This window comes from Phascolarctos cinereus, unplaced genomic scaffold (genome assembly GCF_003287225.1).
Source record: "Phascolarctos cinereus isolate Bilbo 61053 unplaced genomic scaffold, phaCin_HiC Scaffold_726;HRSCAF=1367, whole genome shotgun sequence".
Classification (NCBI taxonomy): domain Eukaryota; kingdom Metazoa; phylum Chordata; class Mammalia; order Diprotodontia; family Phascolarctidae; genus Phascolarctos; species Phascolarctos cinereus.
Window position 1 is genome coordinate 110687054 of NW_027556098.1, and position 19576 is coordinate 110706629.

The 19576-nt window shown below is 37.9% G+C and overlaps 1 protein-coding gene and 1 long non-coding RNA gene across 4 annotated transcripts in view; one reads left to right on the forward strand and one right to left on the reverse strand.

Moving 5' to 3' along the window:
• Positions 1-19576, forward strand: part of ARHGAP31 (Rho GTPase activating protein 31) — a 173562-nt gene that overhangs the window by 135252 nt on the left and 18734 nt on the right. For 2 of the 3 annotated variants that reach the window (XM_020985861.2, XM_020985860.2), the window contains exons 5-8: positions 1891-1998; positions 3813-3952; positions 9674-9872; positions 13958-14082. In XM_020985861.2, the coding sequence (XP_020841520.1) occupies positions 1891-1998; positions 3813-3952; positions 9674-9872; positions 13958-14082 (572 nt within the window). The remainder of the gene's footprint in view (positions 1-1890; positions 1999-3812; positions 3953-9673; positions 9873-13957; positions 14083-19576) is intronic. The other variant, XM_078146716.1, reaches the window with a different exon arrangement.
• Positions 105-18030, reverse strand: LOC110208061 (uncharacterized). The gene is made up of 3 exons (XR_002324393.2): positions 17940-18030; positions 11358-11472; positions 105-282 (listed from the first exon to the last, which is right to left on the reverse strand). It is a non-coding gene; the product is annotated as an uncharacterized LOC110208061 (long non-coding RNA).

Consider the following 19576-nt stretch of genomic DNA (forward strand, 5'->3'; position numbering starts at 1 on the left):
CAAACATTTATTAAGTGCCTACTATGTGCGGCAAAACTCTATGAGCTAGGGCTCTGAGGATATAAAAATGGAAAAAAAATGACACAACTTCATCTCTCAAGTAATTTAAAATAATGACAAGAGTGACTATTCAAATAAAGTTTGCCAGAGCTTTACATAAATCATCTCATATGAATCTCACAACGCTGTAGTGGAGGCACAGGAAGCACACAAATCTGCTAGCAGAGATACACCATGTGCAGAAATGAAGGAGAATGCACCAGGAAACACAACTCAAGTTCTCTAGGAAAAAAAGGAGAGAGAAAAAAATTTTTTTCAGAGTGAGTTGAGTCTAGTACTTTGAGCCCTTTACTGGCTTTCCAATAAGGTAAACTTCTTACTATTGCCTTCAAAGTGCTCTAGTGGCTAATCCTCCCCAACCTGTTGGCTTTCACCTCTTCCAACCCCTCAGTCCACACCCAAACCTTCCTTCTTCCTGCCTCCAATGTCTTTTTCCTTCCTTCCTGAGACTGCTTAAACCACTCCCTAAATAGTCAGAGTAGCCTTTTTGTTCCCATCCACCTTGCCATGTTCTTCTTTCCTTTAGATCACTGCTCAAGGTCCAATCTGACAACAATCCAATCTAGTAAGCATTTATTAAGTGCCTACTAATTATAAAGGACTTCACTAAGCAAAGAGGATGCAAAGCAATATGGAAAATTATCCATACCTTTAAGAAATTTACATTCTGTTGAGTCTTTCTCCTTCTGGAAATTTTTGTCCATCTTAGCCTGACAACCAAGATTAGGATTTATGCTTTTCTTTTTGCACTCATAAACATTTCACATCTCCTTCTCTTAAAAGCGTTCCTTTTGGAAGCACAAGATCTGACCAGCCCCAACCCCTTTAATCGCATTGTTCAGAATGTATTGAGTTGCATCTTAGGTTGATTTTATGTTTGTCTTGCTGTTGACTTTGCGTATTTATAAAGGTCAAGAACCATAATGTGTTCCAGTTATGCACCCCAAGTGCATTACCTTTCTAACTCTTTCGGACTCAATACTTACAACAGAAACCCATGGGAAGGTCAGTGTTAGGGAACAAAACTAATAACTAATTATGAATGAGAGAGGTGCCCTCCCTATGTAACCCTTGAGTGTACAAGGGCATGATTAAACCCACAATTAAACCAAAACAGTGGAAAGGAACAAGAAAGTTTTTTAAAGCCCGACTTCAATAACACCCATAACACCATTTTTGTTGACACGTTAACTGATCTTGCCCTTGTCCCTCAATCATGGTTCCTGCTGCCCCATTTAGCCCTGCCACTGAAATCATCCACACCTACAGTTCATTCTTACAACTTATTCCCTTTATTTTAACATCCTTCTTTTACCTTTGCTCACCATTCTCCCTCACAGCTTCACACATATTTTCCCCTAGAATTTGTCCCTGACTATTTTGCATTAGGGCACAGCTAAGGTGTGACAGACCTTTTAGATTCGCAAAAGAATGGAGTGGTCCAACTCCCTCATTTTATTGATGTGACAAATGAAGCCCACAGATGCCAAGCAATGTCTTTTCAGGACCTGTGCCATCCTGCTTAGAGCAGAGAGTTACATTCAACATGCATTTATTCAATACTTAACATGTACAAAGCGATGTATTAGGTACTAGATACAATACAAAGGCAAGGCTTAATTAATACAGCGTCTGCTCTAAAGGAGCTTACATTCTCCTGGAAGACTGATTATTAATGATATCATGAGATCTTCCTGACATTTCTCCAACATTCCTGGATCAAGCATCCTCAGCTACCCCTTCAAATCTAAACTTTGAAATTATCTACAGATTACAGGGTTCACACAGTCATTGAAGTTTTTTACTTTATCAAAAAATGAACCATTACAGGACCTTGGAATACCTGATCAGGCACCTGACCCATATCGCCTCCTTCAGTAACAAGACCAACATGCACACCAGGAACCTTGCATTGGTGTGGGCACCAAATCTTCTCAGGTAACATCTTTACATTAACTCAAATTTTTAAAAACTGATCAATGAATTGGTGCAGGACAATCGACATGACCACACAAATGCAAATGAAAACAACTTTAAAAGTCTGCTGAACTCAGAGTAATTATCATGGCAAATACAGATCCTAGGAAATGGGTGAAATTCATTTCCCTCCTTCACTGGAATGTTGCACACCCAGTTGGATGGTACTTGATGGTACTTCATTTTGTTGGTTGGTTTTGCTTAAATGTTTTCCTTTGTTATAAGGGAGAGTTCAATGGCAGTGGGGGGCAGTGGGAGGCAGTGGGAATTGGGAAATGACCTTGCTATAGATAACTTAGGGGAGGGGGAATTAAAGGACCACCACTTCCCCCAAAAAGCAAACAGACAAGCGGTTAATGAGTTCATTGCATCCATTATGGGAAAATAAAAACAGGAGATCATATAAAGCTAAAACCCATTTTAAATTATCTTGTTTCAACTAACTAAATCAAGAGGAAATGATTAATAAGTCTTGGGGTCTCTGTGTGGTTTAAATTGATTTTGATGGCAAATCTCCTTCAACAGCTAATTTGGAAACATCTGGGACCATCTGGAGTTTTCTCATTATAACTACAGTAGAATATAGATAGACTCACGGGTCTTCTCTCAAGAAAAACTTTCTAGTCTTTGTGTGTGGATGACTGGCTATTCTCATCTTCATGAAGTCAATTTTAACTGGCCGAAACCCAGATAGTCTGCTTACTGAAGGAAAAAGACAGGCTCCTATTACTTAATGAATGATGACAAGCCCTTTAGAACAATAGAGGGAAAGGCTCTTTGAGGGGAAAAATATCCACTTCCTTGTTACTTACTTGTACAGACTGTTTTCTTTTTAAAAGCCCTCTGTGAATAGTTGGTTCTCAGTACCTACACCTAGTAATGGTAGTTACATAAAACATGTTTACTGTATAACAATTAGAATTAGCTGCCTGATTATCAATCAATATTCATTTATTAAGCATCTACTCTGTTCTAGGCTCTAGGGACACAGACAAAAATTAAAGTCATGACCCTCAATGACCTTACATTCTACTGGGGGAGACCACATGTTCATGCAGAATAAATACAAGATGGTTTTGGGAGAGAGTACACTAACATCTGGAAAGGCTTCATGTACAATAGGGGTTCTTCATATTTTCCTTGTAATATATCCCTTTGGCATTCTGGTGAAGACTTTTGACCACTTCTCAGAAAAAATGTTTTTAAATTAATAAAACAAAGGAAACAGCTTATATTGAAATATAATTATCAAAAACACCAAGTTCACAGACTCTAGATAAGTTCTTGACCTAAGCTTTGAAGGAAATAAGAGATTCTTAGACACACAAGTGAGATAGGGATGTGTTACAGGCATGTGGTATGTCTAGGTCAAAAGCTTGGAGGTGGGAGGAGTAGTGTCGTGTGAGGAACATCTTTACATTAACTCAAATTTTTAAAAACTGGTCAATGAATTGGTGCAGAACAAAATCAGCAGAAACAGGAGAATCAACATGATGACTACACAAATGGAAATGAAAAGTACTCTAAAAGTCTGCTGAACTCAGATTAATTATCAAGGCAACTAACAATCCTAGGAAATGTATGAAATTCCAATAGTTAATATTTATCCAATGGATAAATATTGGGTCAGTTTGTCAACCCTAGCTGTATCGCTATACAGGTTAAGAAATGTTAAAAAATTGAGGGATTTGGCTCATAGGTCCTTTCTGCTTAACTTTTTCTTTCCTGTCTCCTAATGCACTGCTATTCACAGTATATTTTCCCTTATGCCTTAGGTCTAAGGAAATTGAAGCTATTGGCTGTAATGGAGATGCGGCCTTTCTTGCCGTCCGAGTCCAGCAGGTGGTGATTGAGTTTATCTTGAATCACGTGGATCAAATTTTCAGCAGCTCATCCTGCTCCATAGAGAATGATGGTAATCATTTGTCCTGACATTTGTCACATGACCTTGCAGCCCATCCCAATCTTTCTTTGCTGTAGCAGTGTAAGGTAGAAACAAGTTGGTACAGGAATGGAATCCAAACCAGTATGTGTCTGTTCCATATGTGGCCCCTTGCCTTTAATATTTGTTGGGCCTTGCCGTGCATATGCCTGTGTCTGCTGGATGTATGTGCTGTGTCTTTGTAATTGATATTTGCCATGTTTTTGTCTTTTCTGTTGTTCACGGCTTACATCTATTGCATATGTGATGCGGTTAAGGACAACTGGATTCATGCAATTATTGTGGTCATAGTGATTTTTCTAAGCTATTTACAAGGTTGATTTAATGTTCAGGAACACTGAGCACATTCTTCTGTTCCAATGCTTAGCTGCATTTTTATTTCTTCATCTGCCTCTCAGAAGATGCTGTTGCCTTCTTCTGGATCACTTAAGTACAAGAGCTAATCAATTAACCAGTCAAAAGGTATTAGTGCCCACTGGGAGTTGGGTACTATACTGGGTGTTGGGGACACACAGCCAAAAATGAAACTTCCCCATCTCAAGGAGTTAACACTGGGGGAGACCAAAGGTATATACAACATATATAAGGACTAGAGCTGTGATGTCATTGGTCTAGGGATTTCCTAAATGATAAAACCTTCCATAGGTCACCACCTTCTCCGCTGCTTAGAACACTAAGGGTGACTTGCCAATAGTCATCTAGGTTGTATGTTTCACACTCACAGTTTCACATTTTCACAGTTAAGATTTGACCCCAGGCAGTGCTGGCTTCAAGGCCAGCTCCGTCCACTATACTGCACAGCCTCCCTATGTGCAAAATAAATGGAAGGGAATTTGGGGGAGAAGATGGGGCAATCAGGAAAAGCTTGATATAGACAAGTGGCATTTGAAGGAACGTAAGTGTTCTAAGAGGCTAAAATGAAGCAAGATCACATTCCAGGGATGGGAGACAGTCAATACAAAGGAATGGATATGGGATGTGGGATATCTCATAGGAAGATCAGTAAAAGGGTCAGTTTGACTAGACTGTGGAATGCAAAAGGGTGAAGATGATGGCCTAAGGCACCTTTTATTTCCCTCCCAGGCTTGGGAAAATATGGGTTCCGTGGTCTTAAGTGGAGCTGAACCTACAAGGAAGGGTTAAGTATTACAACTTCAGAAGTTAGAAAAATGGAAGAAGCTTCATGTGACATTGTAAAAGGAGGATAATAATTGCAACTACCTCCCAGGGCTTTTGTAAGGATCAAATGAAATAACATTTATAAAACATATTGTAAAGCTTTAAGCACTACATAAATGCTAGCTCTTGTTAGTAAAGACTTTTAGTGAAGCTGAGATTGATTTACATGCTAAAATACCAATTTATCCATTGGCATGATTAATCTCATACAGATGTAAAAAAAAATATAACTTCCTAGAAACCAAAATGTTTATGCTGGAAGAGCCCAATCTCTTCCCAGTAGGCAACCTTACTTGGGAAAACAAATTAATAACCAGAAGATTGCTTGGTGAATAAAGGCTCCAGGAAAGGGAATTATATGGCTTCCTGGGATATTTCCCATATCAGGTCGTGATGTTCTCATCAGTCACTGTTCTCCTGGGGATAATCTGCCTGGCAGATTGGCATACTGGGCACAGTGCCCTCTCTCCCTGCTGGGTGCTGGAAACACATGAACAATTCTTTTCGCTCCAAAGCTGCCTCCACGATGACTGTTAAGATCATAACTACTGTGAATTGTTGCTGTAAGGGTTTTCGCTGATTTCTCGGAGAAGTCAAGTCTAGAGCTGATTGGGACCTTCAGAGTTCTCGGTTTTGATATGGCTTAGTTGAGTCTCAAGTACAAGTACAACCTCCTCATTGTACAGATGAGGAAACTGAGGCCCACAGATATTAAGTGTTTCGCCAAAGGTCACATTGTTACTAAGCAGAAGAGCCAGGATTTGACCTAGTTTCATAACAAGATAATACCGGGGTTTTTATATCAATTTCACTTCAAATGAGTTGTTGCTGTGCAGTTGTGTCTGACTCTCCATATCCCCATTTGGAGTTGTCTTGGCAAAGACACTGGAGTGGTTTACTATTTCCTTGTCCAGCTCATTTGACAGGTAAGGAAACTGAGGCAAAAAGGGTCAAGTGACTTGTCCAAGATCACATAGCTAGAAAGTGTCTGAGGCCAGATTCGAACTTACAAAAATGAATCTTTTTGATTCTAAGCCAGTCACTTTGTCCACTGTGCCACCTAGCTGCCTGACTGTTACTCACTAAAGTGAGTCAATGTAATATCTTAATCTCCAATTTCTCTGTGAATGAGTGACTTCTGGGAAGTTGTTTTTTTTTTTGTGGAAAGGAAGGAAGGCACTCAGCATATGTACCAGGCACTGTGCTAAGTGCCTTACATATAGTTCATTTGATTCTTATAACAACCCTAGGAGGTAAGTGCTATCATTAACCCCATTATACAGTTAAGAAAACAGGTAAATAAAGGTTAAGTGACTTGCTCAGGGGCACATACCTAAAAGGTATCTGAGATCACATTTGAACTCGGGCCCTTCTGACTTCAGACACTCTACCCACCGTACCACCTAGCTGCCTATAAGACATACTACTGACCAATTATTAATCATAAAAGTTGTCCCTTAAATTTTTTGGTTTTCCTGTTAGTCTTTGCCTCAGTTTATTCCTTGTCCTAGATCTTTCAGGCTTAATTCAGTTCCTGTATCTCCTGTTAAAGTGCATCTCCCAAAAAGTACCTTTGCCCTTACAGAATCTTTGATCTGGAAAAAATTCCAAGTCCATCTAGTCTAACCTATATCTGGTCAAGAAGCCCCTTTGTATTCTTCCTAACAAGTGATTAACAAAGTCACAAATTATAAGAATACATATACCATGGACAAATGTTGGAGGAGAATTAAAGAAACTTAAAATATTAATCCTTCTTCCAATTTAATCAGTTTTGCAATTTATTGAGCAACTAAAGTCAAGAACTTCACTAAAAAATAGCCAGCATTTATAGAACTTAAAGGTTTGCAAAATGCTTTATAAATGCTATTTCATTTCATTTCATTCTTACAACAACCCTGGTAGGTAGGTGCTGTTATTATTCCTTTTTATGGATGAGATGAAGAAACTGAGGCACAGAGACATTAAGTGACTTGCATCTCATCACTTAGCACAGTGCCTGGCACATAGTAGGCAACTTAATAGATGTTTATTGATTGATTGACTTGTTTATTATCACATACCTAGTGAGTGTCTGAGGTAGGACTTAAAGTCAAGTCTTATGTACTCCAAGTCCAAGACTCTGTCTACTGTGCCACCCAGCTGCCTCACTTACACATAAGTGAGTTTTAAGAATCATATTAAAAAGTTTTCATATTCATTAACCAACAACTAAAATGATTCTTCTCCCTAGAATTATAGGATATACCAGTTTAGTATACAGACATAGCCATCATGGTATCTCCCTGATCAATATAATTTCACAATAAGATCAATGATATATTATAACCAAAATATTATTACTCAAGTAAAATTACTGTAACTTTGCAAATCATAACACTGTACACCCAATCACCCATTCATAACTTTATTCCTATGGAACTAACAGACCCCATTAATATCATTTCAGCTAATATTTTATGTTTGTGAAAAAAATAACAGTATTAGGAAGGGAATACTTTTATACAATTTCAACTTTCCAAGAAACTCTTTATCTGAAGCTTTGGATCTACTACTTCCTATGGAGAAGGTCATGCTATAATCAAGAATCAAGAATTTATTAAGCATTACTATATGCCAGGTCCTGAGCTAAACTTTGAGGATACAAATACAAAAGTGAGATTGTTTTTGCCTTTGAGGAATTCATATTATATGAGAATAGAATGTTCTATGTGGTGTGTCATGCTCTACATAGAGATGGTCATGTTATACATGCTATGAGTGGAGCTATCCATAGAGTGCTTTCTTAGTAGTTCACTGAAGGTATCACAGAGCCTCCTGGGTGTTCAAAAATACACACAGTAGTTCCCAAAGACTGAGAAAAGGTCAACCTGAGGCTTTTGTATTTATTAAAGAAAAAATACGACTCTGGAAACCAGTGACAATCAGTATCACCTTCCTTTCTAAGAAAAATTCCAGCATATCATAGAAGCACCTCATAGACACCTCGAATGTTTCTGAGTATTTTGTTTAAAGCAATATCTTTGTGAGTACATATATTTTTCCCCCATAGGATTATAGATCTGGAGCTAGAAGGGATCTCAAAGGCTGTCTAATCCAACCCTTCATTTTACAGATAAGGAAACTGAGACTAAAGTGATTGATTATGTGGTCACATGCTGTCATCACCTACTGCCCTTCTACACAAGAATAGTAAACTTGGGAGATCAGAGCAAATCAAAGCAGAAATACAGTTATGATGTTCATTGTTATTCCATTTTGAGGTTTTCTTGACAAAGGTAATGGAGTGGTTTGCCCTTTCCTTCTCCAGATCATTTTATAGATGAGGAACTGAGGCAAACAGGGTTAAATGACTTGTCTGGGATCACACAGACACTAAGTATCTGAGATTTGAACTCAGGAAGAGGAGTCTTCCTGACTGGAGACCTGACACTTTCTCCACGGCACTACCTACCTGCCCTAGAAATATGGTATATCAAGAATCTGTTCTCCAACTTTGAAGGAGAGAATAGCCTCCTAACTTCCTTCACCCGGGCTGTGCCCAAAAGTTTATCCTATAATCTGCTCTGCCCTGCTAATTTCAGAGGAGGGAGAAAAACCTCCTTAGTTAGTGACCCAGGAGCACTATCGTGGCAGCATAATAGTGCTTTAACGTTTGGAAAGTGCGTTACAAATATCTCATTTTATCCTCACAACATCCCTGGGAGGTAGAGTTATCATTTTACAGATGAGAAAACTGAGGCTAAGAGAGACTTAGTACTTTGATCACTATATAGCTAGTAAGTATTTGAGGTAATTCCTGACTCTAAATCTGGCACTTGGTCCATTATACCACCTACTTGCCTCACATAGTTAACACATGCATAGCAAGCTGGGTGGGGCATCTGGATGGCACTGTGGAGACAGCACTGGGCTTTGAATCAGGAAGACTCATTTTTCCAACCTTGGAGTCAGGAGGACCTGAGTTCAAATGCAGCCTCAGACACTAGCTGTGTGACCCTGGGGAAGTCATTTAATCCTGTTTGCCTCCATTTCCTTATCTGTAAAATGAACTACAGAAGGAAATGGCAAACCACGCCAATGTCTTTTCTAAGAAAACCCCAGAATGGAGTCATGAAGAGTTGAACGTGACTAAATAACAACAAATAAGAGGAATACCTCCATGAAGCTGGGCAATCAAATTCCCATTATGTTCCACCACCAAACAAAGGACCTAGTGGGTAGAAAGTCATTTTTACTCCTGTCTTCATTTCTCCCCTCAGCTCTACAACCCAGACAAGGGCAAGTCATTGTCAAAGAAAGTTATACTCTGCAATAATCTAGTTCTGGTGAGGACCTCTGAATAACCAGGAGAAAAACCAAGGGCCTGTTCTTCCAACCCCATGCTGATCCTTGGGATCTGGGCTTATACTCAACAACAAAGTTGCCAAGAGAGGGGCTGTAGGAAGTAGGGATGGTTTGATCTCAATCCTTAGGTTCTCCTCACAGCACTGACTTCCTCCTGTTTCTTTACAGAAAACAGGCCAATTATGAAAAGTCTGACTTTGCCTGCCCTCTCCCTCCCAATGAAGTTGGTGAGCCTTGAAGAAGCTCAGGCTCGGAGTCTGGCTACTAACCACCCCGCACGCAAGGAGAGGAGGGAGAATAGCCTGCCTGAGATTGTGCCGTCCACAGGAGCCCTCTTCCATACTGTCCTTGAGTTACCAGACAACAAGTAAGCTCGTATTTTTTTATCCTAAGCAGTTAAACATATTTCAAGGCTGGGAAATTTTAGGAGCAGGCTAGAGAAGCAAGGCATGGCTTTCCCACTTCTCTGCCAGGTGAGGAGGGCAATTAAACAAGATTATATTAAGCATCTATTGTGACTGACTGAGTGCTAAGCCCTATGCTAGATGCTGAGGATAGAAGTTTGAGGAATGAAAAGTATATACAAGCATAAAAAGAAAGTTAATAAATACAAAAAAAATAAATGCAGCTAAATACAAGGTAATTTAGAGGGAGGGCATCAGCAGTTGGGAGTAACAAGAAAGGCTTCATGCAGGAGGTGATACTTAAGTCAAGTCTTAAAGGAAAAGAGAGCCTTCATGAGGGAAAGGTAAGGAGGGAACGAGTTACAGGCAGGGGGAATGACCAGTGCAAAGTTTTGGAGTCAGGAGATAGAATATTGGGCGTGAGTTACAGAGAGAAGGCCAGATTAACTGGATCACAGAGTACTGTGTCCATAAAGGCTAGGAAGATGAGTTGGGGCCAGCTTTTGAATGACTTTAAAAGCTCAATAGATAAGTTTATATTTTATTTGAGAAGCAATAGAAAGGGATAGAGAGGACAAGCCAGGTCAGATTATATTATCACAATACCCTTATATTTTTTTTGAGAGGCAATAGGAAGCCTTTGGAGTTGACTGAGTAGGTCATGCTTAGATCTTTGTTTAAGGAAGATCACTGGAGCAGCTAGGTGGTACAATGGCTAGAACTCTGGCTTTGGAGTCAGGAGGACCTGAGTTCAAATCTGGCCTCAGATGCTTGACACTTACTAGCTGTGTGACCCTGGGCAAGTCATTTAATCCCAATTGTCTCACCAAAAAAGAAAAGAAAAAAGGAAAATCACTTTGGCAGCAGTGTGTAGGATGGAGCCTAGTAGGGGGAAATTTGAGGCAGGGAGACCAATTAGGAGCCTGTTGCACTAATCTAGACGAGTCAATCAACTAGCATTTATTAAGGTAACCATGTGAGTGTAAGAAAAGAGTCAAGGGCAAGAAATGTCATATTTTCTCCCAAGACAGACAAGGCAAGAGAAAAAGAAACAATTTCCAGAATTCTGGTACCAACCTCATCACTCCCTGCAGTTCTAGGAGAATTCTTCTGTCCCAGGAATTGTTTGATTTCTATAGGGTGGAGAACCCTCCTGGGTAGCTATGTATTTTTTCCCAGCTTATTACCACACCTGGGAGGCATTATTCACATAGTTATACAGCTATGTGAAATGTACTCAAACTCTGGCTGCCTGAAAGATGCTAGACCAGACCTATAGCACTGAGGATGATCTCTCTTGCTGCTCTGCCTCCCTCTATTGGCAATTTTGCTGTTTGTTTTTAGAAATATCCGATCTTTGTAACGTTTAAGGCCCATGTAAATGACTTGAAATCTTTAGAGAAAGTACTTTGTGCAAAAATAGACACATTGTCAGGGTCAGTTCCTACTTGGGCTGAATTCCCATGTTTCTCCAAATGAGTACAGCGCTTGGACTCTGCTCCCCCTGGTGGTTTCCTGCTTTACTGCACTTTCTTGGGGAGTATTGCCTCCTCCTCTCTTTCTCTAAAAGAAATAAAGATAAAGGTCATAAATTGAACTCTCTATATGGCTCTGATTGTCCATCCCCTACATTTGCAATAGCTATAGAGACCAATGGAAAGCAGAAATGGGCAATGTTTCTTTATCAAAAATCTGCTTTCAATTCGGGTTTGCAGTTAAATTTAAAGCATGTCTCCCCCAGCCCATGAAGTTGTCAAGGATCTTTCTTTCCCTTATTGATGTCATAGCAACAAGGACCATGAGGGCACCCAGTAGGTAGCCTAAGAAGTCTAGTTATTATTGGCTTGGAGACTCTTTCAAGGTTCTTCCTACATTTTCCATCTACTAGAGTTCTTTAGGGAGCTTCTCAACTAGCTCTATTCAATGTCTTTGGCACATGCCCCATCATCACTGCCACATCCCCACAAGAACCTTGGATTCCCTCTGCTGGAACTGCCTGAGGCTCTGGTTGGAAAGTTTTCACCTTATCTTGCCCAGATCCAGGTTTCCACTTCACTTCCTGGCCATTTCACTTTATACATTCTTCATTTATTCCATCATCTTCATGTCCTGTCTACTAGAACCATGGAACTTGGAACCATTCCCTACATAGGTGGTACAGTGGATATGGCACTGGGCCTAGAGTCAGAAAGACTTCAGTTCAAATTTGACTTCTACTTATTAGCCATGTGACTCTGGGCAAGTCACTTAACCTCTGTCTGCCTATTTCCTCAACCATAAAATGGGGATAATAATAGCACTTTCATCCCAGCATTGTTATGAGACTCAATAATTTTTACAGTTCTGTAATTTTATATGCAATAAATATCAATTTACATATTACAAATAATATTTGTAAATGATTATTCCTTTCCCTTCCTAGCATAACCTTCCATGCAAACCTTTGTTTGTCTATTAATTGACAGCCGCCGTCCTAGTTCAGGATTCCATCATCCCTCACCTGGACTATTTCATTGAGCCATCATCACCTACCCCTATGCCCATGAACTTTGTTTTGTTGTTATTGTTTCTAAATATTCTATTTATAACTTTTAGATAAATAGATAGCACCAGCCCTGGATTCAAGAGGACCTGAGTTCAAATCCGGCCTCAGACACATAACACTTATTAGCTGTGTGACTCTGGGCAAGTCACTTAACCCCATTGCCTAGCCAAAAAAAACCCAAACCCAAAATGAAATAGTCTGGGGGAAAGTTGATGGGCACTGAACTAGGATGGCGGCAAATCAACAAGTATGTATTAAGTAGGCACCATACCACAGACACCGTGATAAAAAGGAAATAATCCTTGCCCTCAGGGAGCTTACACGCTCTTAGACTGTGTTGAGGTTTGCATCATGTACTCATGGTAGAACCCCTGTCCACATAGTACCCAGCCCTTTCCCCTTCGGGTAGCATTTAAAATTTTTATTTATAAAAAAATTAGGTTTTCTTAATAGTTGTTTTTGTATCACCTTCATTTTTAAATATCCTCCTATCTCCCCTGCCCAGCAACCCATCCCTTGTAACAAATAATAGAAAAAGACAGGGGAAAACAAAGTGGATGAGCAAAACTAACCAAAATATAAACTGGGTCTGACAATATTTGTCATGTTCCATACTTACAGTGCCTCACCTGTACAGAAATGGGATGGAGAAATTTTTCTCATCTCTTCTTTGGATATGAGCTTATATACATCACTCTTTAGTATTTATAAATAAATTTTATTGATACCTGTTTGTACCACCTACATGTCCTGTCATTTCTCTCTTTCCTTCCCAGAGAATTATCCTTTATAAATTAAGTTAAATAAAAAGGAAGAAAAAAATTTAAATCCACAAAATTAACCAACATTGCAAAAAAGTTTTACATCCCATGCAGTATGTGTGTATAATCCAGTGACATAATATGTATACCTTTGGTCCCCCACTTTTGGAGCACATCTCCTATCAATAGTGCAATATTTCTATATAATCAGACTACCCCTTAGGAGTAATAGAAGTGATTCTTTTCCTTTGCCTATTCGAATCTGAGCTGGGACATTTGTTTTATGGCACTCCTTGACCATAGGGAAACATTGGGCTGAACTTGTTTTTTTCCAGAGAGTAAGTTCCTAATTGTCATGTTCATCTGTTGCTGAGGAAACATCATGCTTAAAAATGTAATTGCAAAGCTCTTTGTATAAGAGGAAAGTACCATCTAAATTTGTTATTGTTGTTCTGTTATCTTCGGTTGTGTCCAACTCTTTGTGACCCCATTTGGGGATTTCTTGGCAGAGATACTGGAGTAGTTTGCCATTTCTTTTTCCAGCTCATTTTACAGGTGAGGAGACTGAGGCAAACAGGGTTAAGTGACTTGCTCAGGGTAACGCAGTAAGTGTCTGATTTGGAATTTAAACTCATGAAGATGTCTTCCTGATTCCAAGCCCAGTGCTCTATCCACTGTGCCACCCAGCTGCCTACCATCTAAATAGTAAACAATAAAAATAATTATTGTTAATTTTTTTTAGAAGGAAACTCTCTAGTAAATCTAAGAAGTGGAAGTCAATATTTAACCTGGGACGTTCTGGCTCAGATTCAAAATCAAAGCTGAACCGGAATGGAAGTGTATTTGTGAGAGGACAGAGACTTTCTGGTAAGCATGCTTATTTTATGGACTGTATTCACTAGCTCAGCTCCTTTCCTTCTTTGGTTTGGGCATGCAGAACTCTCCAGCCCTGAAAGACCAAATGATCATGACCCTTAAATATAAGCATGTTGAACTTTTCCTTTTTTTTTCTTCAATTTTTTAAAAACATTTTTATTTAAAGTTTTGAGTTCCAAATTCTATCCCTCCTTTCCTCCCTGCCCTTCCGCCTCCTTGAGATGGTAAGCAATCAGATATAAGTTATACATGTGCAATCTTGTAAAACATTTCCATATTAGTCATTTTGTACAAGAAGAATGAAAAGGAAAAAAATGAAAGAAAGTGAAAAATAGCATGCTTCAGTCTGTATTCAAACAATAGCAGTTCTTTCTCTGGAGGTGGATAGTATACTTCATCATTAGTCCTTTGGAATTGTCGTGGATCATTGTATTGTTGAGAATACCTAAGTCATTTACAATTCTTCATCAAACAATATTGCTGTTATTGTTTTGTTCTGGTTTTGTTCACTTCACTCTTCATCAGTTCATATATGTCTTTCCATGATTCCTGAGATCCTCCTGCTTGTCATTTCTCATAGCACAATAATATTCCATTACAATCATATAACACGGCTTGTTTAGCCATTCCCCAATTTAAGGGTATTCCTTCAATTTCCAATTCTTAGCCACCACAAAAACAGCTGCTATAAATATTTTGTATAAATAGGTCTTTTCCCCTTTTTTCAGATGTCTTTGGGATATAGAGTTAGCAGTGGTATTGCTAAATCAAAGGTGTATGCACAGTTTTATAGCTGGTTGGATCAGTTCACAACTCCACCAACAGTGCGTTAGTGTCCCAATTTTCTCATATACCCTCCAACATCCAACATTTTCCTTTTTTTGTCATATTAGCCAATCTGATAGATGTGAAGTGTTGAGGCGTGAGTTGTTTTAATTTGCATTTCTCTGATATAGTGATGTAGAGCATTTTTTCATATGACTATAAATTGCTTTGATTTATTTGTCTGAAAACTGCTTGCTCATACCCTTTGACTATTTATCAATTGGGGAATGACTTGTATTTTTACAAATTTGACTCCATTCTCTATGTTGAAAAATGAGGCCTTTTTCAGAGACACTTGTCACAAAAAATTATTTTCCCAGTTTTCTGCTTTTCCTATAATTTTGCTTGCATAGGTTTTGTTTGTGCAAAATTTTTAAATTTTATATAATCAAAATTATCTATTTTATACTTTGTAATGCTCTCTATATCTTCTTTGGTGCTAAATTCTTCCCTTATCCATAAATGCGACAGATAAACTATTCCATGCTCTCTTAATTTGGTTATGGCATCACCCTTTATGTACAAATCATATACCCATTTTGACCTGATCTTGGTATGTGGTGTGAGATGTTGGTCTATACTTAGTTTCTGCCATACTGTTTTCCAGTTTTCTCAGCAGTTTTTGTCAAATAATGGGTTTTGTTCCAAAAGTTTGGATCTTTGGTTTTATCATATACTAGATTACTACAGTCATTTACTATAATGTAACTTATACTTAATCTATTCCATGGATCCACCACTCTATATCTTAGCCAGTACCAGATTGTTTTGATAATTACCACTTTATGATACTAGTTCTCAAATAGGACTAGACAACCTTCTTTCACATTTTTTTTTCATGGATTCCCTTGATATTCTTGAATTTTTGTTCTTCCAGATGGATTTTGTTATTACTTTTTCTTCTATAAAGTAAATAGATTAATTTAGGTAGGATTGTTATTTTTAATTATATTGTCTCGGCCTACTCATGAACAATTAATATTTTTTCAATTATTTAGATCTGACTTTATTTGTGTGAAAAGTATTTTATAGTTGTATTCATATAGTTCCTGGGTTTGTCTTGGCAGGTAGAGTCCCAGGTATTTTATATTGTCTACAGTTATTTTAAATGGAATTTCTCTTTCTATCTTTTGCTGCTGGACTTTGTTGGTAATGTATACAAATGCTGATGATTTATATGGGTTTATTTTGTATCCTGCAACTTTACTAAAGTTGTTAATAATTTCAAGTAGTTTTCTAATTGATTCTCTAGGATTTTCTAAGTATAACAATATATCATCTGTAAAGAGAGATAGTTTTGTTTCTTCATTGCTTATTCTAATTCCTTTCTTTTTCTTTTCTACACTATATATATAAGTATATATACCATATATAAATATATTAATAGTATATTTTCTATACTATATATATATATAATATATATATTCCTATATTAAACATTTCTAGTACAATATTAAATAATAGAGGTGATAATGGGCATCCTTGCTTCATCCCTGGTTGTATTAGGAAGGCTTCTAGCTTATCCTCATTATAGATTATGCTTGCCAAGGGTTTTAAATAAATATTAGTTATATCTGCCTTTTCTCTATTTTATTGATGTAAGCAATTAGAGTTATAAATTTCCAATTATAAAGTACCGCCTTGATGCATCCCATAAATTTTGTTAAGTTATCTCATTGTTGTGATTTTCTTTAATGAAATTATCTACTATTTTTATGATTTGTTCTTTGACCCACTTATTTTTGACGATTAGATTATTTAATTTCCCATTAATTTTTAATTTCTCTTTCCATTGTTCATTATTGAATGTAACTTTTATTGCATTATGATCTCAAAAGGATGGATTTAGTATTTCTGCTTTTCTGCATTTGGTTGTGAAGTTTTTATGTTCTAATACATGGTCAATTTTTGTGTGGGTACCATGTACTGCTAAGAAAAAGGTATATTATTTTCTGTCCCCATTTAGTTTTCTTCAGAGGTCTATCACATCTAACATTTGCAGAATTTTACTCACCTCCTTAACTTCTTTCTTGTTTATTTTCTGGTTAGATTTATCTAGTCCTGAGAGGGGAAATTTGAGGTCCTCCACTAGTATAGTTTTATCATCTATTTCCTCCTGTAACTTGTTCAACTTCTCCTTCAAGAATTTAGATGCTATACCATTTGGTGTATACGTTTAGTATTGATATGACTTCACTGTCTACAGTACCTTTCAGCAAGATATCATTTCCTTCTTCAACTCTTTTAATTAGCTCCATTTTTCGTTTTGCTTTGTCTGAGATCATGTTTGCTCCCCCATTTTTCTTTGTTTTAGTTGAAGCATAATAAATTCTGCTCCAGCACCTTACCTTTACTCTGTGTGTATCTCTCTTCTTGAAATGTGTTTCTTATAAACAACATACTGTAGGATTCTGCTTTTTAATCCGTTCTGCTATCCACTTCTGTTTTATGGATGAGTTCATCTCATTCACATTTATAGTTATGATAACTGTGTATTTCCCTCCATGCTATTTTTTCCTTATTTACCTTCTTCACTCTCTAATCCCCCTCTCACTCTTTCCCTCATCAAAAGTGTTTTACTTCTGATCACCGCCTTCCCCAATGTACTGTCTCTTTTTTTCTGCCCCGCCCCCTTCTAATAATCCCATCCCTTTTTACTTCCTTATAGGGTAAGACAGATTTTTGTATCCAACTGGACGTTGAGCCAATTGGCTCTTTGAGCCAATTTTGATGAGAGTAAGGTTTAAACTTTGCCCACCATCCCTCATCTTCCCCTCCACTATAATAGCTCTTTCATGCCTCTTTTATGTGGCATAATTTACCCCATTCCATCCCCCCCTTCCTTCTTCTTCCAGTATAATTTTCTTTCTTACCCCTTTGTTTTGTTTTTGGGAGTATTATCTCATCAAAGTCACCTTACATCCACACCCTCTGTCTATATATACTCCTAATTGCTCTTATAGTAATAAAATTCTTAAGAGTTACAAATATTATTCACTATATAGAAATATAAACAGTTTAACCTTGTTGTTGTTGTTTGCTCATTTTTCTGTCTCTTTTGTCACTTGGTATTTTTATATTAAAGTTGGGCTCTGGTCCTGCATTGTCCCTAACTTTTTGTGCTGGGGCTCAGGATCTTAACGGCTGGCTTTCACTGGGCTTCAAGGCTTAGCTAATTGCTTTCACTGGAGGGTAGGCTTCCCTTCTGGCTTGTACTGGGGGGATGCGGCCTTCCTGTCATCCTCCCGGATGAAGAGGTTTGCTGCAGGCCTGTGGGGCCTTACTACAGGGTTGCTATGGTAATAGAGTGCTTCTGGTGGCTGGCCCTGGAGGAAAGAACTTTCTTCACTCTTCATCACTTCATGCAAATCTTCCCATCTTTCCTTTTCATATTTGTCTATTTGTGGCATAACTATTTCTTCACATTCTTATTCAATTTAATTAGCCATTCACCATTCATTTATAGTTGAGTATCCAATCTATTTTGAAAAGAAAAGTACACACAGATGTGGAGAATTTAAGAAATACTTTAACACAAGCCCTGGGCAAATGTATGGCAAGGATTTACCAAAAAAAAAAAAAGGACCATGGGCTAGAGTGTAATCCCACATAGCTAAATCTGACAATAAAGCAGTCTATTAGAAGGACCTGTCTCCCATGGAATGAGAAGAGAGTCCAACCAAAGAGAACAGGAAACTGTCAGGCACAAACTAGAAATTAATTGGGGGGAAATAATTCAGGGAGCAATTAAAAGGCAATCCATCGCAATAATGTGTGAAGATATATCCAGTGGAGGAAGCTAGCTAAGAAATCAGTGAGGCCACTTGATGGTCCACAGAGACCAGTTCACTCTGAAAGAAGAAAGCTAAGAAATAGCTTTTTTTTTTTAATTAAGAAAGATTTTCAAACCTAAAGCAATTTTAATTAATGGTAAATGCCCTGGATATTCTAATTTAACCTAGAACCAAGACACTGTGAAACAGTAAGAAGAAGAACACTGGATTTGGAGTCTCCATTTAAATCCTGGCTCTGTCTCTTACTACCAGTGTGACCTTGGCCAATTCACTTACCTCTTTGAATCTTAATTTCCTTATCTGTAAAACAAAGGGGTTGAATTACATCACCTCTAAAGTCCATTCCAGCTCTGTGATCTTAAGATCAATATACTTATATAAATAAATGACTGGGGATCAGAAGGATTGAATGAATTTTAATAAAACTCAAGGGTGAAGTTGTGGAATTGCCCAAGATTTATAACCATCATTAGAAGCAGCCACTCAGCCACTTGGCAGAGGATGTGATAGCTGCCAAAGTGAGGGCCATGCATAAAAATGACTTCTAGAAAGACCTGAGGAGTTGTAAACCAGGGTGAATTTTGCTTCCATAATAGTAATGGATTGATATTAAGCCATAAAATTGAGAAATACTTAAACATGATCTGTTAAAGGAAAGGCAGCAGTTTTTCTGAGTAACAATCATACTAGACTAATCTGTTTATTGAAATTCATAGGATCATAGAGATGTTAAGTGACTTGACCAATTTCATGCATTTAGTAAGCATCAGAGATAGAATTTGAACTACAGATTACAATAATTAATGATGCATAGACAGGTAGGCATAGTGGTACATCCTTGTAATTCCTGCTACTGAGGATGCTGA